Source organism: Saccopteryx leptura, chromosome 6 (genome assembly GCF_036850995.1).
Source record: "Saccopteryx leptura isolate mSacLep1 chromosome 6, mSacLep1_pri_phased_curated, whole genome shotgun sequence".
NCBI lineage: Eukaryota > Metazoa > Chordata > Mammalia > Chiroptera > Emballonuridae > Saccopteryx > Saccopteryx leptura.
In genome coordinates, this window is record NC_089508.1 from 88,926,078 (window position 1) to 88,952,363 (window position 26,286).

At 37.3% G+C, this 26,286-nt stretch overlaps 1 protein-coding gene across 1 annotated transcript; it reads left to right on the forward strand.

The window, feature by feature from the left end:
* The first annotated feature begins 20,899 nt into the window (after positions 1-20,899).
* Positions 20,900-25,023, forward strand: LOC136377112 (olfactory receptor 11G2-like). Its single transcript, XM_066343645.1, has 2 exons — positions 20,900-20,954; positions 24,075-25,023. Exon 2 carries the CDS (start codon positions 24,079-24,081, stop codon positions 25,021-25,023), a length of 945 nt encoding a protein of 314 aa, XP_066199742.1. The 5' UTR covers positions 20,900-20,954; positions 24,075-24,078.
* The last annotated feature ends 1,263 nt before the right edge of the window (positions 25,024-26,286 follow it).

Genomic DNA, 26,286 nt, shown 5'->3' on the forward strand with positions numbered 1-26,286 from the left:
TTAAATAACAAATTGGTTAACAATGAGATAAGAAAGAAATAAAAAAATTTTGAAACAAATAAAAATGAACATACAGCCCTGGCCGGTTGGCTCAGCGGTAGAGCATCGGCCTGGCATGCGGGGGACCTGGGTTCGATTCCCGGTCAGGGCACATAGGAGAAGTGCCCATTTGCTTCTCCACCCCCACCCCCTCATTCCTCTCTGTCTCTCTCTTCCCCTCCCGCAGCCAAGGCTCCATTGGAGCAAAGATGGCCCGGGAGCTGGGGATGGCTCCTTGGCCTCTGCCCCAGGCACTAGAGTGGCTCTGGTCGCGGCAGAGCGATGCCCCAGAGGGGCAGAGCATCGCCCCCTGTTGGGCAGAGTGTCGCCCCTGGTGGGCATGCTGGGTGGATCCCAGTCGGGCGCATGCGGGAGTCTGTCTGACTGTTTCTCCCCGTTTCCAGCTTCGGAAAAATACAAAAAAAAAAAAAAATGAACATACAACAACTCAAAATCTATAGGACACAGAAAAGGCAGTCCTAAGATTAAAGTTCATAGCATTAGAAGCCTACCACAGAATGACGTCAGAGTAATGGCGGGGTAGGAAGCGATACCGATAAACCTCCCCAAAAACTCAACAAGATCTTCAACCAGAAACAGAAAAACCTATCCTTGGAGCCTTCAAACGTTTCACAACACACCCGAAGGTATGGTCGAGCGAAAGATTGGCTAGATATATGTTCAAACCCCGGGGGAAATAGGGAGTAAGAAATGCTCTGCCTTCCTCGCTAACCTAAACAGGGCGACTTTCACTGGGAACTGAGAATATAAAAACTAAGGCGGGCAAAGGGAGTGAATAGATCCAGGCCGCGGTACAAACGGCCAAACCAGGCTGTGGCACGGAGATCCAAACCAAAGAAAAACCCGGGCAATTCAAGCTAACATGCGCACCAAACCCAGACAAAGAAAGACAAGTGGGGCAGCCATTTTCCCCATCTCCTGGTCAGCACACATGGATAGTGGGCGAGAGATTCCTACGACCACCTTAGGGGTGGGCACCGCCAGTGCTAACCCACAGAGAGGCAGAGTCAGAGGCCTTTGTGTGGGCCAAAAGCGGAATCTCCGAAGAGCCCCAGTGCCCTGAGGGGGCCGCGCATGGGGAGGGAGCTAGAGCCAATTCCAATGCTGGAACTTTTCTGTGCGGGCGGAGGGCTTTCTCGGAGTGAGAGACGGCTGGCATGATATCCAGGTCGGCGCGCACGGAGAACAGGCAAGAGATTCCTCCGAACACCTCAGGGGTGGGCACCCATGTTTTCCCACAGAGGGGCAGAGTCAGAGGCCTATGAGCAGGCCAGGAGCAGAATCTCTGAACCACCCCACCACCCTGAGGGGGCCGCGCACGGGGAGAGAGCGAGAGCCAATTCCAACGCTGGAACTTTTCCGTGCAGGCAGGGGTTTCACTCAAAGTGTGACACGACTGGTCTGATATCCTGGTCGGTGCACACGGAGAGTGGGCAAGAGATTCCTCTGAACACCTCAGGAGTGGGCACCCGTGTTATCCCACAGAGGGACGGAATTAGAAGTCTCTGTGTGGGCGGAAGCCCCAGCTGATTATGCTAGCAGCCCTGACTGACTGAGCCTTACTCAGAGCCCTATGCTGAGTGGGAATAGAGTGGGGAGTTGCCAACTCTTTGAGCCTCTTACTATCCAGGCAGAGGCAGCAGCAACCCCATAGCTGGATTATCAGGCTTCTAATTGTGGAAGGAAAGACTAGGAGAGGGGCTCCAGGAACACGGACCCTCTCACTGTCGGAGCCTATAAATGCTAATGAGCCTCAACTGCCAACGAGACTGAAGCCCAATACATGACATTGCCATAGAGAATTATCAACTGCAAACCTCTACCAGAGCATGCCACAGGGGCAGAACCTGGAGTACAAAGTCACCGACCAGGAAGAGAGACAGAAAAGAAAAAACAAGATGATAACCTCTCAAAATCAAGAATAATCTGCAGACTTTATAACCTATCCCATTTTATTATATTTGTTCGTCTGTGTCTCTTATCTTCATTCTTAATTTTTTTTTCCCCTCTTCCAATTTGGTTGTTTAATTCTCTGCCAGTCTTACTCTCTCCTCTCTTTGAACTACACTACCCAAACGTGTTACATCTCCCATTATCTTTTCTTTCCTCTTCCTTTCTCTCTATGAGGGTTGCACTCCAAAACCCTTAACTCTTTCTCTCTCTCCTCCTTTTTCTTTTTTCTTCTTTTATTGGTTCCGTCTTTTCTCTCTCTGTCTCTCTCTTTTCTCCCTCTATATTAGTCTCTTCCTTTCTCCTTTACATCTCCTCTCATTCAAACCTCAATAATGAACAAAATATCTTATCTGGGACTCAAATTTATGTTTATGGCATTTTGTGGGGTTTTTACTTCACCTTTTTAACTCACTAGCAGTGCTCCCATCCCTGGCTTTCCATTTTATCTAGTTCTTGTTCCACTAAATACAATAGTAATTTTTTTAACTTCCCCCCCCCCCTTTTCTTGTTTCCCTCTTATTCCTCTCATCATAACTCTTAGTCAGCCAACACCTAAAAGCAAATCATTTTATTCTTGACCCAAATTTTTTCCTTATTTGCTTTTTGTGGGTCTATACCGCCCCCCCTTTATATATATATATATATATATATATATATATATATATATATATATATATATATATATATTTCTTTTTCTTTTTTTCTTTTTCCTTTACCCCTTTATTACTTCTCCTCAATTCAGGCCCTCCATTACAGGTATTGTTTGGTCTATTTAGTACAATATAATTCACAGTTCACCACAAGATTTTCTCAAGAAAGAGGGGAGAGGAGAGGAGAGGAAAAAAGGAGAAGGAATAATTCCCATTTTTCTCAAATTTTTATTTTATTTTTTTTATTTAATGATTAATTTTAAAAAAACCTCAATTTTTTATTTTTATTTATTTTTTTAACTTTTTATTCTTTATTAAATCTCATTAATACTATCAACAAAACCACCCTCAGATGCCATTAAAGAAGAGAAAATCGAATATCATGGATACAAAAGAAAGAGAGGTAACACAGATAGATGAGGAAAAATCTAAGGAGAAAAAATTTAAGATATCGGAAACCTTGGAGTTAAACGACAGAGAATTTAAAATAGAAATCCTAAAAATACTCAGAGATATACAAGAAAACACAGAAAGGCAACTTAGGGAGCTCAGAAAACAACTCGATGAACACAAAGAGTATATCTCCAACGAAACTGAAACTATAAAAACAAATCAAACAGAGATGAAAAACTCAATTCACGAGCTGGAAAAGAAGGTAACAAGCTTAGCTAATAAAACAGGCCAGATAGAAGAGAGGATTAGTGAAATAGAAGACAAGCAACTTAAGGCACAACAGAGAGAAGAAGAAAGAGACTCAAAAATTTTAAAAAATGAGATAGCCCTACAGGAATTATCTGACTCCATCAAAAAGACTAACATAAGAATAATAGGTATATCAGACGGAGAAGAGAGAGAAAATAGAATGGAGAACATACTCAAACAAATAATAGATGAGAATTTCCCAAGCCTGTGGAAAGAACTAAAGCCTCAAATTCTAGAAGCAAACAGAACTCCAAGTTTTCTTAACCCCAACAAACCTACTTCAAGGCACATCATAATGAAATTGGCAAACACCAACTGCAAAGAAAAAATTCTCAAGGCAGCCAGGGAAAAGAAGAATACAACATATAAAGGAAGGCTCATTAGATTATCATCAGATTTCTCAACAGAAACTCTACAAGCTAGAAGAGAATGGACCCAAATATTTAAAGTCTTGAAAGAGAGGAACTTTCAGCCACGAATACTATACCCATCAAAGCTATCCTTCAAATATGAAGGAGAAATAAAAACATTCACAGATACAGAAAAGATGAGGGAATTTATCACCAGAAAACCCCCACTCCAGGAAATACTAAAGGGGGTTCTCCAATCAGATACAAGGAACAAAAAAAAAAAAACAACAAAGCCACAAGTAAAAGCTTCAAGAAGAACACAATAATACCAAATTTCAACTGTGACAACAAAAAGAAAGGGGGGGGGGAGAGGATGGAGATTAACAGTAACAAAGGGAGATGGAGTGCAAAAGTACTCAGAAAATAGTGCACTACAATGAACAGGGTAGGAACACTTTTCATTACTGAATGGTAACCACCATTGAAAAACCAACACAGGAGTACATGATTTTAAAAAGATAGCAACAGAGGAAAGATGTATGGAACACAACCAAATAAAAACAAAAGATGGAGAAACGAAAGAGAAGGATCAAACAAGACACAAAACTAACAGAAAGCAATCTATAAAATGGCAATAGGAAACTCACAAGTGTCAATAATTACACTAAATGTAAATGGATTAAACTCACCAATAAAAAGGCATAGAGTAGCAGAATGGATCAAAAAAAAATCCAACTGTATGGTGCCTACAAGAAACTCATTTAAGTAACAAGGATAAAAACAAATTCAAAGGGAAAGGCTGGAAAACAATACTCCAAGCAAATAACATCCAAAAAAAAAAAAAAGCAGACGTAGCAATACTCAAATCTGATAATGCTGACTACAAGACAACAAAAGTACTCAGAGACAAAAATGGCCATTTCATAATGGCTAAGGGGACACTGAATCAAGAAGACATAACAATTCTTAATATATATGCACTAAACCAAGGAGCACCAAAATATATAAGACAGCTACTTATTGACCTTAAAACAAAAACTGACAAAAATACAATCATACTTGGAGACCTCAATACACCGCTGATGGCTCAAGATCAGTCATCCAAACAGAGAATCAACAAAGATATAGTGGCCCTTAACAAAACACTAGAGCACCTGGATATGATAGACATCTACAGGACATTTCATCCCGAAGTGACTGAGTATACATTTTTCTCCAATGTACATGAATCATTCTCAAGAATTGACCACATGTTGGGCCACAAAAACAACATCAACAAATTCAGAAAAATCGAAGTTGTACCAAGCATATTTTCTGATCATAAAGCCTTGAAACTAGAATTCAACTGCAAAAAAGAGGGAAAAAAATCCCACAAAAATGTGGAAACTAAACAACATACTTTTAAAGAATGAATGAGTCAAGGAAGAATACAGACAAATGAAAATGACAATACGACATATCAGAATCTATGGGATGTAGCAAAAGCAGTGATAAAAGGGAAGATCATATCACTTCAGGCATATATGAGCAAACAAGAGAGAGCCCAAGTGAACCACTTAACTTCATACCTTAAGGAACTAAAAAAAAAAAGAACAAAGACAACCCAAAACCAGCCAAAGAAAGGAGATAATAAAAATCAGAGCAGAAATAAATGAAATAGAGAACAGAAAAACTATAGAAAAAATTAATAGAAAAAAGAGCTGTTCTTTGTAAAGATCAACAAAATTGACAAACCCTTGACTAGACTTACCAAGGAAAAAAGAGAAAGAACTTATATAAACAAAATCCAAAATGAAAGAGGAGAAATCACCGAAGACATCGTAGATATACAAAGAATTATTGTAGAATACTATGAAAAACTCTATGCCACTAAATTCAACAACCTAGAAGAAATGGATAAATTTCTAGAACAATACAACCTTCCTAGACTGAGTCAATAAGAAGCAGAAAACCTAAACAGACCTATTAGTAGAGAAGAAATAGAAAAAAACATTAAAAACCTCCCCAAAAATAAAAGTCCAGGCCCAGACGGCTATACCAGTGAATTTTATCAAACCTTCAAAGAAGACTTGGTTCCTATTCTACTGAAAGTCTTCCAAAAAATTGAAGAAGAAGCAATACTTCCAAACACATTTTATGAGGCAAACATAACCTTTATACCAAAACCAGGTAAGGATGGCACAAAAAAAGAAAACTACAGACCAATATCTCTAATGAATACAGATGATAAAATACTAAGCAAAATACTAGCAAATCGAATACAACAACATATTAAAAAAATAATACATCATGATCAAGTGGGATTCATCCCAGAATCTCAAGGATGGTTCAACATACATAAAACGGTTAACGTAATACACCATATCAACAAAACAAAGAACAAGAACCACATGATCTTATCAATAGATGCAGAAAAGGCTTTTGATAAAATACAACACAATTTTATGTTTAAGACTCTCAACAAAATGGTTATAGAAGGAAAATATCTCAACATGATAAAGGCCATATATGATAAACCATCAGCAAACATCATACTAAATGGCACAAAACTGAAGGCTTTCCCCCTTAAATCAGGAACAAGACAGGGTTGTCCACTCTCTCCACTCCTATTTAATGTGGTACTAGAGGTTCTAGCCAGAGCAATCAGACAAGACAAAGAAATAAAAGGCATCCATATCAAAAAGGAAGAAATAAAGGTATCACTTTTTGCAGATGATATGATCCTATACATTGAAAACCCCAAAGAATCCACAAAAAGACTACTAGAAACAATAAGCCAATACAGTAAGGTCGCAGGATACAAAATTAACATACAGAAGTCAATAGCCTTTCTATATGCCAACAATGAAACATTTGAGAATGAACTCAAAAGAATAATCCCCTTCACGATTGCAACAAAAAAAAATAAAATACCTAGGAATAAACATAATAAAGAATGTAAAGGACTTATACAATGAAAACTATAAACCATTGTTAAGGAAAATCGAAAAAGATATAATTAGATGGAAGAATATACCTTGTTCTTGGTTAGGTAGAATAAAGATAATCAAGATGGCCATATTACCCAAAGCAATATACAAATTTAATGCAATTCCCATCAAAATTCCAATGTCATTTTTTAAAGAAATGGAGCAGAAAATAATCAGATTTATATGGAACTATAAAAAACCCCGAATAGCCAAAGCAATCCTAAAGAAAAAGAATGAAGCTGGGGGCATTACAATACCTGACTTCAAACTATATTATAGGGCCACGACAATCAAAATAGCATGGTATTGGCAGAAAGACAGACACTCAGACCAATGGAACAGAATAGAAAGCCCCGAAATAAAACCACATATATATAGTCAAATAATTTTTGATAAAGGGGCCAACAACACACAATGGAGAAAAGATAACCTCTTCAACAAATGGTGCTGGGGAAACTGGAAAGCCACATGCAAAAGAATGAAACTGGACTACAGTTTGTCCCCCTGTACTAAAATTAACTCAAAATGGATCAAAGATCTAAACATAAGACCTGAAACAATTAAGTACATAGAAGAAGACATAGGTACTAAACTCATGGACCTGGGCTTTAAAGAGCATTTTATGAATTTGACTCCAAATGCAAGAGAAGTGAAGGCAAAAATTAATGAATTGGGACTACATCAGATAGTAGTACTTGAACTGATAACAAGATAAACAGACAGCCAACTAATTGGGAAATGATATTTTTAAACACCTGCTCAGATAAGGGCCTAATATCCAAAATATACAAAGAACTCCTAAAACTCAACAACAAACAAACAAACAATCCAATAAAAAATAGGAAGAGGATATGAACAGACACTTCTCCCAGGAAGAAATACAAATGGCCAACAGATATATGAAAAGATGCTCATCTTCTTGGCCTGACCTTTGGTAGCGCAGTGGGATAAAGCATTGACCTGGAACACTGAGGTCGCCGGTTTGAAACCTTGGGCTTGCCTGGTCAAGGCACATATGGGAGTTGATGCTTCCTGCTCCTCCCCCTTCTCTCTCTCTCTGTCTCTCTCTCTCACTCCTCTCTCTCTAAAAAATCAATAAATAAAATATTTTTTAAAAAAAGATGCTCATCTTCTTTAGTTATTAGAGAAATGCAAATCAAAACTGCAATGAGATACCACCTCACACCTGTTAGATTAGCTATTATTAACAAGACAGGTAATAGCAAATGTTGGAGAGGCTGTGGAGAAAAAGGAACCCTCATACACTGTTGGTGGGAATGTAAAGTAGTACAACCATTATGGAAGAAACTATGGTGGTTCCTCAAAAAACTGAAAATAGAACTACCTTATGGCCACAGCAATCCCTCTACTGGGTATATACCCCCAAAACTCAGGAACATTGATACATCAAGACACATGCAGCCCCATGTTCATTGCAGCATTGTTCACAGTGGCCAGGACATGGAAACAACAAAAAATACCGTCAATAGATGACTGGATAAAGAAGATGTGGCACATATACACTATGGAATACTACTCAGCCATAAGAAATGATGACATCGGATCATTTACAGCAAAATGGTGGGATCTTGATAACATTATATGGAGTGAAATAAGTAAATCAGAAAAAAACAGGAACTGCATTATTCCATATGTAGATGAGACATAAAAGTGAGACCAAGAGACATTGATAAGAGTGTGGTGGCTATGGGGGGAGGGGGGAGAGGGAGAGGGAAGGGGAAAGGGGGATGGGCACAAAGAGAACTAGATAGAAGGTGACAGAGGACAACCTGACTTTGGGTGATGGGTATGCAACATAATTGAACAATAAGATAACCTGGACATGTTATCTTTGAATATATGTATCTTGATTTACTGATGTCACCCCATTAAAAATAAATAAATAAATAAAATTATTAAAAAAAAAGAAGCCTACCACAAAGCAAAAAAAAAAAAAAAAAAACAAAAACCTGAAATAAACAATCTAAACCTGCACCTAAAAAAACTAGAAAAAGAAGAACATACAAATTCCAGAATAAATAGAAGGAAGAAAATAATTAAGATAGAGCAGAAATAAATGAAATAGAGACTAAAAAACAGCACAAAAGTTTGATAAAACCAAGAGCTGGATTTTTGAAAAGTAAATCAGATTAATGAAACTTTAAGCAGACTCATGAAGAAAAAAAGGACCCAAATAAATAACATTACAAATGAAAGAGGAGAAGAGCAACTGATATCACAGAAATACAAAGGACTGTAATAAAATACTACGAAGATCTATACGTCAAAAAATTGGACAACCTAGGCAAAGAGGGATAAATTTATGGAAATATACAATCTTTCAAAACTGAATCTGGAAGAATCAGAAAACCTAAATAGACCGATTACAACAAATGAAGTTGAAACAAAAAAACAAAAAAACCTCCCAGCAAACAAAAGTCCTGGATCAGATGGCTTCACAGGCTAATTTTACTAACCATTCAAAGAAGAACACCTATGGTCTCAAGCTATTCCAAAAAATTCAAGAACAGGGGAGACTTCCAAGATCATTTTACAAGACATGCATTATCCTAATCCCAAAACCAGGTGAAGACACTACTAAGAAAGAAAACTATAAGCCAATATCCCTGATGAACATAGACACTAAAATTTCCAACAGAATATTAACAAAACGAATCCAGCAATACACCAAAAAAATCATACACCATGGTCATGTAGGATTTATTCCAGGGCGGGAGGGAAGGCTGGTACAATATTGACAAATCAATAATCGTGATTCATCAAACAAAATGAAGAATAAAAATCCCATGATCATATCAATAGATGCAGAAAAGCATTTGATAAAATCCAACACCCATTTATGATCAAAACTCTCAGTGAGATAAAGGGAACATGCTTCAACATAATAAAGACCATATATGGCAAACCGACAGCCAACATCATATTCAATGGGCAAAAACTAAAAGCAATCCCCTTCAGATCAGGTACAAGATAGAGCAGTCCCTTTTACCACTCTTATTCAACATAGTGCTAGAACTCCTAGCCACAGCAATCAGACAAGAAGAAGAAATAAAAGGCATCCAAATTTGAACAGAAGAAGTAAAACTGCCATTATTTGCTGATGACATAAAACTGTACACAGAAAAGTCTAAAATCTCAGCCAAAAAACTACTAGACATGATAAAAAAATTCGGCAAAGAGGCAGGGTATAAAATTAATATTCAGAAATTAGTGGCATTTTTATACACCAATAATGAACTGTCAGAAAGTGAAATTAAGGAAACAATCCCCTTCGCTATTGCAACAACAACAACAAAAAAGTACCTAGGAATAAATTTAACCAAGGAGGTAAAAGACTTGTACTCAGAAAATTATAAGACATTGAAAAAAGAAATTGAGGAAGATAGAGACAAGTGGAAACATATATTGCGTTCATGGATAGGAAGAATAAACATCATTAAGATATCTATACTATCCAAAGCAATCTATAGATTCAATGTAGTTCCTATTAAAATACCAATGGCATACTTTACAGATCTAGAACAAGTATTCCAAAAATTTATATGAAACAAAAAAAGAACTCAAATAGCCTCAGCAATCTTGAATATGAAGAATGAAGTGGGATGTATCACACTTTCTGATGTCTAGTTATACTACAAGACTATTGTAATTGAAACACCCTGATACTGGCATAAAAACAGGCATACAGATCAATGGAACAGAACAGAAGACCCAAAAATAAACTCATGTCTTTATGGACAATTAATATTTGGCAAAAGAGGCAAGAGTATACAATGGAGTAAAGACAGTCTCTTTAATAAATTGTGTTGAGAAAATTGAACAGGTACATGTAAAAAAATGAAACCATACCACCAAGTTACACCATTCACTAAAATAAACTCAAAATGAATGAAAGATTTAAATATAAGTCACAAAACCATAAAAATCCTAGAAGATAACATAGGCTATAGACTTTCAGACATCTCTCATAGCAATATTTTTTGCCAATATACTTCCTCAGGCAAGTGAAATAATTGACAAAATAAACAAATGGGATTATATCACACTAAAAAGCTTCTGCACAGCAAGAGGCACCATTAACAAAATAAAAGGACAACCCACTCTATGAGAGAACATATTCATGGGTAGGTCTCATAAGAAGTTAGAAACCAAAATTTATAAAGGACTTATAAAACTCAACATCAGGGCCTGAACAGGTGGTGGCACAATCAGACTGGGACACAGAAGACCCAGGTTCGAAATCCTGAGGTTGGTGGCCTGAGGGTGGGCTCATCTGGCTTGAGCATGGGGTCACTGACTTGAGCGTGGGATCATAGACATAACCCCATAGTCGCTCACTAGCTTGAGCCCAAGGTCACTGGCTTGAGCAAGGAGTCACTTGCTTTGCTGTAGCCACCTGGTCAAAACATGTATAAGAAAGCAATCAATGAGCAGCTAAGGTACTCCAACAAAGAATTAATGCTTCTCATCTCTCTCCTTTCCTGTGTGTCTGTCCTTAACTGTCCCTCTCTCTGTCTTTCTGTCTCTGTAAAAAAACAAACAAACAAAAAAAACTCCACAAAACTCAATACCAGGAAGACAAACCATCCAATTAAAAAACGGACAAAGGACCTGAATAGACACTACTCCAAAAAGGACATACAGATGGCCAAAATGTATATGAAAAAATGCTCAGCATCACTAATCATTAGAGAAATGCAAATTAAAACCACAATGAGATATCAACTCACAACCTGCCAACATGGGTTTCATTAACAAATCAACAAACAGCAAATGTTGCCAAGAGTGTGAAAAAAGGGAACCCTCCTGCACTGCCTGTAATAGTGCAGCCTCTGTGGAAAACAGTATAACATTTCTTCAACAAATTAAAAATGGAATTGCCTTATGACCTAGCTATCCCACTTCTAGGAATATATCCTAAGAATCTCAAAACACTAATTCGAAAGAAGATATGCACCCCCATGTTTATTGCAGCATTGTTTACAAGCTCTAGGATCTGAAAATATTTCAAGTGTTCATCAGTGGATGAGTGGATAAAAAAGCTTGGTACATTTACGCAATGGAATACTATGCAGCTGTGAAAAAGAAGGAAATCTTACCTTTTGCAGCAGCATGGATAGACCTGGAGTTTATTTTGCAAGGGAAATAAGCCAAGCAAAGAAAGACAAATTCCATATGATCTCATTTATATGTGAAATCTAATGAACACAATGAACTGAGGAACAAAATAGAAACAGAGGCAGGGTTACAGGGAACAGATGGACAGCTGTCAGAGGGAAGGGAAAGAGGACTGGATCAAAGAAAGTGAAGGGATTAGCCAAAAACATGTATATATAACACATATAGAGAGAGCAGAGTAGCAATAGCCAGAGGGAAAGGGGGGTGGAAGTAGGGGAGGGGGGCAAAGAGGGGTAATGCAGTTGGAAATAGTTTGCATTGGACATGAGGCAGCAAAATGCAGGGTGTAGAGAGTGTTATTTTGAGTGGGGCACTTGAAACCATGTCAACACAATAAATTAAAAAATTAAAAATGAATAATCTTACCTACACCTAAAGGAACTAGAAAAGGAACAACAAACTAAGTCCAAAGTGAGTTGAAAGAAGGAAATAATAAAATCAGAGCAGAAATAAACAAAATAGAGCCAAAAAATATATATGCACCCCATGTTCTCTGAAGCATTACTCACAATACTAGAAACAACCTAAGTGTCCACCTACAGATGAATGGATAAAGAAGATGCTGTATATATATACAAAAGAATATTATTCAGCCATTACAAAGAAATCTTGCCATTTGTGACAATACAGATGGATCTTGAGGTTACTATGCTAAGTGAAGTAAGTCAGACAGAGAAAGAAAAATATTGTATATCGCTTATTTGTAAATTCTAAAGAAGTTGAACTCACAGAAAAAAAGAACAGATTTGTGATTGCCCAGAAGTGTGAGATATGGGAAGTAGAAAAATGTTTGTCAAAAATTACAAACTTTGGCCTGCCTGCGACGGCTCCATGAGTTTGGTTCTCACCGGTTTTGTTTTGTTTTTTCCTCACTGATGTGCCAGCGTCAGTTCTTGTAATTCTTTTCCTGTGTGTTTCACCACTTTTCCTGCCGCCATGCTGTAGAAGAGCTTTGGAGGTTAACAAAGGAGGAGACAGAAGATGGCAGCAGAATAAGCGGATGGACAGACACCCAGCTTTCACCACCAAACTGGAATACAAATCAATTTAGGAAAAATCAGCATGAAAAACCAACTCTGGACTACAAGAACAGCTCTCAAAAACCAAGGAGCAAAGAAGAAGCCAAAACAAACTTGGTAGGGAGCACCTGAATCTACCCTGCTTATAGGAACGAAGGGGGGGGGGGGATTAGACTGAGAGCCCAGAGGGGATCTCACTCCAGAGAAAAGGAGCAGAAAATACTGCTCACAGCCACTTGCCTGGCAACCAGGGAGCGAGGTGTGTTGAAAAGACCAGCTTATCTCCCAAGTGGGAAGGAAAGAGAGAAGGACAGACTGTGAGGGGATAAAGAATGCAGGAGACGACCTAAAAAAAAAAGCTGACTCATTTGTGCTGGAGGCGGCGATAGTTGGGGGAGGGACTGATCCTTCCCCACAAAACAGTACTGAATTGCTTCTGGATCAGAGCTCTCCAGATATCTTTCCAATCAGCGCAACAAGACACAGCTGAAAACAAAAAGTGGGGAGGAGGGGCAGTAACTCAGGTCTCCATGGAGATCTGAGATACACCTCCCCCTACTGAAGCTGAGAAAACACCCTGCCCCCAGAGAGATTAGTTGGTGGAAGAGGCCTTCAGAGTCTCAAGTTACACCCATCTCATTCCTGGATACAGTTTCAAGGAAGAACCCTGCTGAGATCAGTAAACAAGACTATCACCTGTTAAGAAAACAAACAAATCAAGACTTCAAAGCTTCCCAAATCCGAAAGTGGATTACAAATAATAGCTGATACCAACCCAAGAAGACCTAGAAATAACACAACTGAAAACTGGAGGCAGACAACACCAAGCCTAGACTCAACCACGCCTATAAGCAAAACACCCAAACACAGACATAATGAGAAGACAAAAAAATGCAATCCAAATGAAACCACAAAAGACACCTTCAGGAAATGAACTGAGTGATATGGAAATAATCAAACTTCCAGATGCGGAGTTCAAAATAATGATTGTAAGGATGCTTAGGGATCTTAGAACAACAATGGATGGTCATTATGAACCCCTAAATAAAGAAATAGCAAGTATAAAAAAGAATCAGTCGGAGATGACAAATACAATATCAGAAATAAAGACCACAATGGAAGGAATTAAAAACAGGACACATAGAGCCTAGGATTGAATCAGCGAGTTGGAGGACAACTGGAATGAAGGCATAAAAGCAGAGAAGAAAAAAGAAAAGAGACTCAAAAAGTCTGAGGAAACTCTTAGAGAGCTCTGTGACAACATGAAGAGAAATAACATCCGCATCATAGAGGTTCCTGAAGAAGAAGAAAAAGAACAAGGGATAGAGACTTTGTTCAATCATATCATAGCTGAAAACTTCCCTAAATTAATGCAGGAGAAACTCTCACAAGTTCAAGAAGCACAGAGGACTCCATTGAAGAGAAACTCAAAAAAACCTACACCAAGACACATCATAATTAAAATACCAAAACTAAGCGATAAAGAGAAAATATTAAAAGCTGCAAGAGAAAAAAAAACTATCACCTACAAAGGAGCCCCCATAAGGATGACATCCGATTTCTCAACAGAAACACTTGAGGCCAGAAGGGAATGGCAAGAAATATTCAAAGTAATGCAGAACAAGAACCTACAACCAAGACTACTTTATCCAGCAAGGCTATCATTTAAAATCAAAGGTGAAATAAAAAGCTTCGCAGACAAAAAACAACTCAAGGAATTCATTACAACTAAACCACTGCTGCAGGAAATGTTAAAGGGCCCGTTGTAAACAGATCAAAGTGGGAAAAGAATATAGCAAAAAAGGAATACAGCTTTAAAGAATAAAATGGGCCTGACCTGTGGTGGCACAGTGGATAAAGTGTCGACCTGGAAATGCTGAGGTCGCCGGTTCGAAACCCTGGGTTTGCCTGGTCAAGGCACATATGGGAGTTGATGCTTCCTGCTCCTCCCCGTCTCTCTCTCTCTCTCTCTCTCTCTCTCTCCTCTCTAAAATGAATAAATAAAAAAATAAAATGGTAATAAACAACTACATATCAATAATAACCTTAAATGTAAATGGATTAAATGACCCAAACAAAAGACAAAGGTAGCTGCATGGATAAGAAAACAGGACCCAGACATATACTGTCTACAAGAGACACACCTTAGAACAAAAGATACACATAAATTGAAGGTAAAAGGATGGAAAAAAACATTTCATGCAAATGGAAATGAAAAAAAAAGCTGTGGTAGCAATACTTATATCAGACAAATTGGACTTTAAAACAAAGGATATAGTAAGAGATAAAGAAGGCCACTACATAATGATAAAGGGAGCAATCCAACAGGAAGATATAACTATTATAAATATCTATGCACCTAATATAGGAGCACCTAAATATATAAAGCAGACTTTCATGGATTTAAAGGGTGAGATCAACAGCAATACTATAATAGTAGGGGATTTCAATACCCTACTAACATCACTAGATAGATCCTCAAGAAAGAAAATTAACAGAGAAACAGAAGACTTATTGGACACACTAGATCAACTCGATTTAATAGATATCTTCAGAATCTTTCACCCTAAAGCAGCAGAATATTCATTCTTTTCAAGTGCTCATGGTACATTCTATAGGATAGACCACATATTAGGGCACAAAAGTGGTCTCAACAAAGTTAAGAAGATTGAAATCATATCAAGCACTTTCTCCGATCAGAACGGCATGAAATTAGAAATGACCTACAACAGAAAAGCTCAAAAATTCTCAAACACATTGAAACTAAAGAGCAGGTTGTTAAATAACGAATGGATTAAGAATGAGATCAAAGAAGAAATAAAAAAATTCCTAGAAACGAATGACAATGAGAATACAACAACTCAAAATTTATGGGACACAGCAAAAGCAGTACTGAGAGGGAAGTTCATAGCACTGCAGGCACATGTTAAGAAGCTAGAAAAAGCTCAAATAAACCACTTAACCCTGCATCTAAAAGAACTAGAAAAAGAACAGCAAGTAAAGCCCAAGTGTAGTAGAAGGAAGGAAATAATAAAGATCAGAACAGAAATAAATGCCATAGAGGCTAAAGAAACAATACAGAGGATCAATGAAACTAGGAGCGGGTTCTTTGAAAAGGTAAACAAGATTGATGAACCTTTAACTAGAATCAGCAAGAAAAAGAGAGCAAGGACTAAATAAATAAAATTAGAAATGAAAATGGAGAAATAACACCTGACACAACAGAAATACAAAATATTGTTAGAAAATACTATGAAGAACTGTATGCCAAAAAACTAGACAACCTAGATGAAATGGACAAATTCCTTGAAACATATAATCTTCCAAAAATCAATCTGAAAGAATCAGAAAACCTAAACAGACGGATTACACCAAATGAGATCGAAACAGTTATCAAAAAACTCCCAACAAAGTAAAGTCTAGGGCCTGGTGGCTTCACAACTGAATTCTACCAAATATTCAAAGAAGAACTAACTCCTATCCTTCTCAAACTATTTCAAAAAATTCAAGAGGAAAGAAGACTTCCAAACTCCTTTTATGAGGCGAGCATAATTCTAATTACAAAACCGGGCAAAGACAACACAAAGAAAGAAAATTATAGGCCAATATATCTGATGAATATAGATGCTAAAATCCTCAACAAAATATTAGCAAACCAGATCCAACAATATATGGAAAAATCATACACCATGATCAAGTGGGATTTATTCTGGGGAGGCAAGGCTGTTACAATATTTGTAAATCAATCAATGTGATTCATCACATAAACAAAAAGAAGGAGAAAAACCATATGATAATTTCAATAGATGCAGAAAAAGTATTTGATAAAATCCAGCACCCATTCATGATCAAAACTCTCAGCAAAGTGGAAATACAGGGAACATACCTCAACATGATAAAAGCCATCTATGAAAAACCCACAGCCAACATCATACTCAATGAGCAAAAATTAAAAGCAATCCCCTTAAGATCAGGAACAAGGCAGGGGTGCCCCCTTTCAACACTCTTATTTAACATAGTCCTGGAAGTCCTAGCCACAGCAATCAGACAAGAAGAAGAAATAAAAGGCATACAAGTTGGAAAAGAAGAAGTAAAACTATCATTATTTGAAGATGATATGATATTGTATATAGAAAACCCTAAAGTCTCAGTCAAAAAACTACTGGACCTGATAAATGAATTCAGCAAAGTGGCAGGATATAAAATCAATACTCAGAAATCAGAGGCATTTTTATATGCCAACAATGAACAGTCAGAAAGAGAAGTTAAGGAAACAATCCCCTTCACTATTACAACCAAAAAAATAAAGTACCTAGGAGTAAACTTAACAAAGGAGACTAAAGACTTGTACTCGGAAAATTACAAAGCATTGATAAAAGAAATCAAGGAAGATACAAACAAGTGGAAGCATATACCGGGCTCATGGTTAGGAAGAATAAACATCATTAAAATGTCTATATTACCCAAAGCAATCTATAAATTCAATGCAATACTAATTAAAATACCAATGACATCCTTCAAAGATATAGATCACATATTCCAAAAATTTATATGGAACCAAAAAAGAACAAGAATAGCCTCAGCAATCTTCAAAAAGAAGAATAAAGTGGGAGGTATCACACTTCCTGATATCAAGTTATACTACAAGGCCATTGTACTCAAAACAGCCTAGTACTGGCATAAGAACAGGCATATAGATCAATGGAACAGAACAGAGAACCCAGAAATAAACCCACAGCTCTATGGACAACTGATGTTTGACAAAGGAGGTAAGGAAATACAATGGAGTAAAGACAGCCTCTTTAACAAATGGTGTTGAGAAAATTGGACAGCTACCTGCAAAAAAATGAAACTAGATCACCAGTTTACACCACTCACAAAAATAAACTCAAAATGGATAAAAGACTTTTAAATGTAGGCCGTGAAACCATAAGCATCTTAGAAGAAAACATAGGCAGTAAGCTCTCCTACATCTCTCGGAGCAATATATTTGCTGATTTGTCTCCACAGGCAAGTGAAATAAAAGACAGGATAAACAAATGGGACTATATCAAACTAAAAAGCTTTTGCACAGCTAAAGACAATAAGAACAGAATAAAAAGACAAACTACACAATGGGAGAACATATTTAACAATACATCTGATAAGGGGTTAATAACCAAAATTTATAAAGAACTTGTAAATCTCAACACCAGGAAGACAAACAATCCAATCAAAAATGGGAAAAGAAATGAATAGACACTTCTCCAAAGAGGATCTACAGATGGCCAATAGGCATATGAAAAAATGCTCAACATCACTAATCATTAGAGAAATGCAAATTAAAACCACAATGAGATATCACCTCACACCAGCCAGAATGGCGCTCATCAACAAAACAACACAGAATAAGTGCTGCCAAGGATGTGGAGAAAAGGGAACCCTCCTGCACTGCTGGTGGGAATGCAGACTGGTGCAGCCACTGTGGAAAACAGTATGAAGATTCCTCAAAAAACTGAAAATCGAACTGCCTTTTGACCCAGCTATCCCACTTTTAGGAATATACCCCAAGAACACCATAGAATGGCTCCAAAAGGAGAAATGCACCCCCATGTTTGTGGCAGCATTGTTCACAATAGCGAAGATCTGGAAACAGCCCAAGTGTCCATCAGAGAACGAGTGGATTAAAAAGCTTTGGTACATATATACTATGGAATACTACTCAGCCATAAGAAATGATGACATCGAGTCATTTACAATAACATGAATGGACCTTGATAACATTATATGGAGTGAAATAAGTAAATCAGAAAAAACTAAGAACTATATGAATCCATACATAGATGGGACATAAAAATGAGACTCAGAGACATGAACAAGAATGTGATGGCAATGGGGGTGGGGGGGTGGGGGGAGGAAGGGGCGAGGAAGGAGAGAGGGCGTGGGGGAGGGGAGGGGCACAAAGAAAACCAGATAGAAGTTGACAGAAGACAATTTAACTTTTGGGGAGGGGTATACAGCACAATCAAATGTCAAAATAATCTAAAGATGTTTTCTCTCAACATATGTACCCTGATTTATCAATGTCACTGAATTAAATTTAATAATAAAAATAAAAAAATAAAAAAAAATTTACAAACTTTCAGTTACAAAATGAATAAATTTGGGGGATCTAATATACATCATGGTGATTGTTGTCAACAACATTGTTTTATATAAAGTTGCAAAAAGAGTACATCTTCAATATCTCACCACAAAAGTGAAATGTGAGGTGATGGAGGTGTTAGCTGATGCTATGGTGGTGATTAATTTGCAATTTATATATGTGTGTCAAATACACTGTATATCTTAAACACAGACACTGTTATATGTCATTAATATCTGAATAAATCTAGAAAAAATTTCTTAAATTAAAAAAGAAGAGTACAGTGAAGTACAGATGTTATACAAAGAAGAACTGGAGACATGGGCTGGGTGCCAGCTGGCCATTCTCCCCAGTGTACACTGCTCCAGCGCACCAGCCTCCCTGCTCTCCTGCTGTGACAAACACACTGCCACCTCTTGGTCCTAGCGCTAGCTGTTTCTTCTGCCTAAAATCCCTTTTGTCTTCTTGGTTTGTCCCCTCATTTTTTTAAGCTTCTCCTCAAATGCTACTGTCTCTGTTAGACTTTTCTTAAAACATTATTTATAAAAGTCCAAGTCTTGCCCATTTCCAATCCATCCTACTTCTATGCTTCACTTATTTCAAATAAAGATTAATTCACTTGTTCACTAACTGTTTATTTTTCTGTTGTTCTTCACCCCCAATTGAATTGTTCTAGGTAAGTAGAATTTTTTTTCAAGTTTGATTATTCTGCTATAATCCTAGTATCCATTAAGTACTCTATAAACATTATTGAACAACCAATCTTAGCACTTAAAATATAATTTTTCTAATGGCTATCATAAAATTGCAACAGAAATGTCTCAAAATCAAAAATTTGAGAATATCAGTTGGTAAAGAATTGTTTCTCTTTCTTCAAGATAAAAACAGGGAATCTAATGGTTCATCTTCTTATTGCAGCTATTACAACAAACTCTATTACTATTTAATGATTCCCCAGGAACCTTTTGCAATGTCTGGTTAGTAGAAGCACAAGAGAAGATAAGAAACTAGTTCTGTTAAGTGCATTGTTCCTCAGGGAAGGGCAAAACATGGGATTTCATTATAGATTAATAAAATCCAAAGACGATCCCATTTGTTGAACAAATACTTAAATTATCAGGGGAGAGGGTCCTGAATCTCAAAAGGTCATGATGCAAGGAAATACATTTAGATAATACCTTCATCTGGGCTTTCATCTTCACCATAAATATGAGTTTCAATCTGGGGAGAAAAACATTTTTTAAATTTATTCTTTACAATTCATGGAAGGTTACAAACTGGATCATCCAGTTCTCCAGAAGTCCTTCACATGCTTTAAACTCTGTGGGGTAATATTTTATCCGTCCTCTCTGACTTTTCCTCTCAGCATGTATCCAAAGAGTGAGTTAAAACTTTGCATGTGTTATTACGAGTGATGACTTTTCTGCATAAATGGATTTACTGGAAAGCACTTCTTGCTCTGAAAATGTAAATATCTGGTTAAAATAAAGTTCAGAAAGAAAAGTTTGAAAATATTAATTTTTGTCACTTCTCCAAATCTTGGGAAATACAATTATGTAATTTTCTTATCCCTTTAAATATTAATGAGTATTGTTTACAAAGAGGCTTAGGAATTTTGTGTGAAATGTGTAACTGATAAATTTCTGGAGGTAGACTTATCAATATTAGAATCAATTTTGTTACTAGTTCAATAGAGAAAATATGACAAATCTCTGATACCACTCATAACTCTCTGACATATATATTTCTCTTAATTAAATATAGCACTACTGTAATGTGTCTTGTTTTAATGTGAAATAACTCTTCCTTAAATGGCAAAACCATTCAGTATCTGTGTGCTGTTTCTTGCATTTATAGGCTCTTCTTTGAATTATGACCTTATAAAGTTTGTATTTCCAAGAAGTACTGTAACAGGAAACCAAAATAGGGTGAGTATTGACCCTAATTTCATATAACAATTATCAGTGAAAATGACTAAGATTGCCTGACTTGTGGTGGCGCAGTGGATAAAGCATCCACCTGAAATGGGGAGGTTGCTGGTTCAAAACCCTGGGCTTGCCTGATCAAGGCATGTACGAGAAGCAGCTACTATGAGTTAATGCTTTCTGCTTCTCCCCCCTCTTTCTCTCCTATCTAAAAAATCAATAAATAAAATAATTTTTTAATTGAAAATGACTAAGATTGCACAGAGTAGGGCACAGCAAGGTATCAGAAGACAGGTCAGTGTGAAAGACAACAATTAAATGAGTTTAAAAAATTAAGTCAAATGAGTTATGAAGATAGCAACTAAGACCTCTGTGCAGCTAAGTGAGTTTTTTTCTCAATGAAAGCAGCAGAATAATTTGCGGACATCTCATCGGTTAAGGAATGTTTGAAACATTTCTATCAATTGCCTCTTACATTAACATTAATATTATGCTTTCTCTCTCTTTGCTTCTGTATATGTACTATATATAGAATCTCACTATATGTATTTAAGTATATTTTAAATGTTCTAGCAAATGGCCAAGATTCATTAGCTCTGTAGTTTGCTGTCTCTGGACAAGATGACATTTATTGTTTTTCAGATACTATATGACAACCTCAGCTAAGAAAAATCAAACAATTATTCTGCATAAAATAAATCCTAAATAATTTTTTTAATCTTACTCTGCAATCACAACAGATCAAAGGGAATCAATGTCTTCCAGGACAACACACACACACACACACACACACACACACACACATCCTCTTATAATTTGAGAAATTCTGGTGCCTGCCTTCCATTGTCACCTATATGATGTGATTACTGTGAGAAACAAATAGATCGAATTACCACATTGCATTAAGACTTGATGCGATCTACCTTGGCCCAAGAGCAATGAGGATACATAAATGGCAGTTCTTCCACTTTAGATGCAAACATACTAGCCAAGAATAGGCTCTAAGAAACCAAGATGTATAAAATATTTAATTGAGTAACAATAAACTGGGAACCAGGGGAAAGCAGGAATGAGTGAAGCAAGGCATTCCATGTTTCAAGGTTGTCTCAAAAAAATGCCTAGAATGGGTGTAAAAATGTATCGGAGGTATGTGTAAAAAGAGAAAAAAAAGACCAAACATAGAAAGCCACTATGAAAGTAATATGGAAATGCCATGCACATAAATCTAAAAATTTTTCTCTCCTTCACAACATTTTTTGGAGCAACACTGGCCAATCCTGATCACATTCAGTAATCCAGTCAGAGCAGTGTTCTCTCTAAATCAGATGCCTTCAGTGGCACATTTAGTTCTCACATTCACAAGAGACTGCATCAAAATTTTCAACCTCTAATTTTGGGTGTCAAAATGTAAGGATCTTTCCCACATGTGAAGCTGAATCCAACAGCTGGATATAGAGAAAACCTGTCTTTTATACCAAACATGTGTTGAGTATGATCAGATATTATACCATTTATGTTGGACCCAGAAAAGCCCTTTGGGTCATCACTTTAACAATGCCAATAACAAGCACAAAAGGGAGTATTCATTGTGTCCTTTTGCTGTATCTCAGTGAGACATAACCTTTTGAAGTGTCTTAATGTAACTAGTATTTCATTTGGTATTATCAATATTACTAACTATAATAAATTACTTTTGCATACTGCTTTAGAAAGAAATTTTACATATACAGATTTAAATATATGATAATCTATATAGTGAACAGATGAAGTAGACAAAAGTTCAGTGACATACTCAAAATTACAAATTTTGTATTATCACATAATCCAGTATCCTGACCTGGTTTAATGAATGCCCCAATGCATTTTTTTTACTTATTTGTATTTTATCAAAATAAAATCATACTCTTGGGGAACAGATTATAATGATCAAAATTTTGTTGCTTTAACAGAAACCTCACTATGCTGGGGGGAGGTGGAGAAGGGTATGGGGGAATAAATAGTGATGGAGGAAGACTGGACTCAGCAGAGATGAGTGGTGGTGACACACAATATGGTGCACAGAGATGTGATGTAAAATTAGGCACCTGAAACCTGTATAATTATGTTAACCAGTGTCACCCAATAAACACAATTTAAAAAAAGAAAGAAAAAGAGAAACCTCATTGTTTATTTCAAAAATTATAAAGAAATTTGGTATTTTCAAGAACCATGCTCTACTAAAGTGCAATAACCAGGGAAAGGGGTGGCTAAAGGGTGTAGAGAGGGACATTTATGGATCTTGATAACATTATACTGAGTGGCCTGACCAGACAGTGGTGCAATGGGTAGAGCGTCGGAGTGGATATGCAGAAGACCCAGGTTCGAGACCCCGAGGTCGCCAGTTTGAGCGCGGGCTCATCTGGTTTGAGCAAAGCTCACCAGCTTGGACCCAAGGTCGCTGGCTTGAGCAAGGGGTTACTCAGTCTGCTGAAGGCCTGCGGTTAAGGCACATATGAGAAAGCAATCAATGAACAACTAAGGTGTCGCAACGAAAAACTGATGATTGATGGTTCTCATCTCTCTCTGTTCCCGTCTGTCTATCCCTCTCTCTGACTCTCTCTGTCTCTGTAAAAAAAAAAAAAAAAAAAAAAAAAAATTACACTGAGTGAAATAAGTAAATCAGAAAAAACAAGAACTATATGATTCCATACATAGATGAGACAAGAAAATGAGACACTGAGGTCGCCGGTTCAAAACCCTGGGCTTGCCTGGTCAAGGCACATATGGGAGTTGATGCTTCCAGCTCCTCCCCCCTTCTCTCTCTCTATCTCTCCTCTCTCTCTCTCTCTCTCTCTCTCTCCCTCTCCTCTCTAAAATGAATAAATAAAAATAAAAAATAAATTAAAAAAAAAGAAAATGAGACACATGGACAAGAGTGTGGTGGTTATCAGGGGGAGGGGAAGGGAGGAGAGGGAAGGTGGGTGATACAACATAATCAACAGTTCAAATGCTATAGAAACGTTTACCTAAAACCTATGTACTTTTATTGAGCAATGTCACCCTGTTAAAGTTAATTTTCTAAATAAAATTTAAAAATTAAAAAAAAAAAAGTACACTAACCAATGTCATCTCCATGTCTTCCAGACTAATGAATGTATCCAGCAGAGAAACCAATTCTGTGAGTCACTTTATCCTCATGGGCTTTCCCTCAAGCCCAGAAATGCAGCTCCTCTACTTTGGGCTCTTCTCAGTAGCCTATACCTTGACCCTGATGGGGAACTCAGCCATTGCTTGTGCTGTGAGGTGGGACCGACGCCTTCACACCCCCATGTACATCTTCTTAGGTAATTTCTCTTTCCTGGAAATATGTTATGTTACCACAACCATTCCTAACATGTTGGTCAACTTTCTTTCCACAAGCAAGTCCATCTCCTTTGTGAGTTGTTTTGTACAGTTCTACTTCTTCTTCTCTTTAGGGTGTGATGAGGGCTTCTTCCTTTGCATCATGGCTTTTGACAGGTACCTTGCCATCTGCCGTCCTCTCCATTACCCACGCATCATGACTAAACAGCTATACACTAGCCTCCTCATCTTTGGATGGTCGTGTGGATTCATCCTCTTCCTAACCCCAGTTGTTCTCATTTCACGGTTGCCCTATTGTGGCCCAAATATCATCAACCATTTTTTTTGTGATCCTGTCCCATTGATGATGCTGTCCTGTGCAGAAGATACCACGACACAGTTCATTTACTCTACTTTCAATTCTGTTTTTATAACTGGGACATTTCTCTTTATTCTTTGCTCCTATGCTCTGGTGATTTGGGCTGTGTTACGAATGCCCACAGCAGCAAGCAAGCACAGGGCTTTCTCCACATGTGCTTCTCATCTGGCTGTGGTGATCTTGTTTTTTGGATCTGTTATGGTGATGTATGTTGGTCCTACATCTGAACACCCAGTGGAAGTGCAGAAAATTGTGACCTTATTTTATTCTGTGATAACACCCCTCTGCAATCCTCTAATTTATAGCTTCAGGAACAAAGAGATGAAGGCTGCCCTAAAAAAATGTCTTTGGCACAGAAATACCCATTTATAAAACATAAATCAGAAGTAATAGTAAATCAAGTTCCATCACAGCTTATCTTAATAAAATATAAGCAATATCGTTTTCTAGAAAATTTAATAGTTTTGGATAGGAAACAATAAAACCTGTTGTCACCTTAACTGTCACTCACTACATGATGGGTTAGTCTTGAGAAATAAAATTGAACTCCTTTATATAACTGAGTTTTTAAAAGTATAAATAAACTTTGTATTTCAAAACTGAAGCTACATAAAAGGATGTAACCTAGGTTATAACTTTGTTTTGGGATTAACATTGTAAACAAATTTTTCTTCAGTGAGAGTTACTGACTAAAAGGAAAGATTTCTATATTAAATAAGTCTAACTTTGCAGATATGACCTTATCAGTAACCTCCAAAGAATGATAATTTTCAATCTAAGGGTTTAAAAATAAACTAATAGATCCAGATGGATATTAAATAAGTCATCCCTCAGTATCAAAGAGGAATTGATTCTAGCACCCACCTTCCTCACCCCAACCCCTGCAGATACCAAAGTCTATGCAAATTGTTCAAGTCCCTATGTGAAATTGTGTGCTATTTGCATATAACCTGCACACATCTTAACATATACTTTAAATCAGTGGTTTCCAACATTTTTACACCTGGGGGCCAGTGAAAATAGGAGAATTAGTTTGGGCACAACTAACACAGAAATCACGTGAGCATAAGCAAATTTGACTGAAATCATTGGGTCTATAATCTTCATACAACATCAGGGTGGTAAACTCTTTCACAGACCAGCACAAGTTTCTGGCAGACCAGTCCTCAACAGGCAGTCTCTAGATTATCTATATAGCCATGTGCTGCATGAAAACATTTTTGTCAATAATGGACTGTACATAAAATGGTGGTCCCATAAGACTATAATGAGCTTTAAAAAATAACTATTATTTAGTGATATTGTAGCTATTGCAATGCCAAAACAAAATTTACTACTCATATGTTTTGGTGATGCTAGTATAAACAAGCCTACTGCCCTGTCAGTCATAAAAAGGTACACCACATACAATTATGTACATTATATAATACTTGATAAAGATATTAAATAAGCCCTGGCCAGTTTGCTCAGTGGTAGAGCAACAGTCCAGCATGTGGATGTCCCAGGTTTGATTCTGGTCAGAGCACACTGGAGAAGCCACCATCTGCTTCTCCACCCCTTCCCCTTCCCTCTCTCCCCACCTCCACCCCGCAGCCATGGCTCAACTGGTTCGAGTGTACCAGCCCAGGTGTTGAG

What these genes read in the sequence shown, in the direction of transcription:
- LOC136377112 (XM_066343645.1), top strand. Translation starts at nt 24,079, where the DNA reads ATGAATGTATCCAGCAGAGAAACCAATTCTGTGAGTCACTTTATCCTC.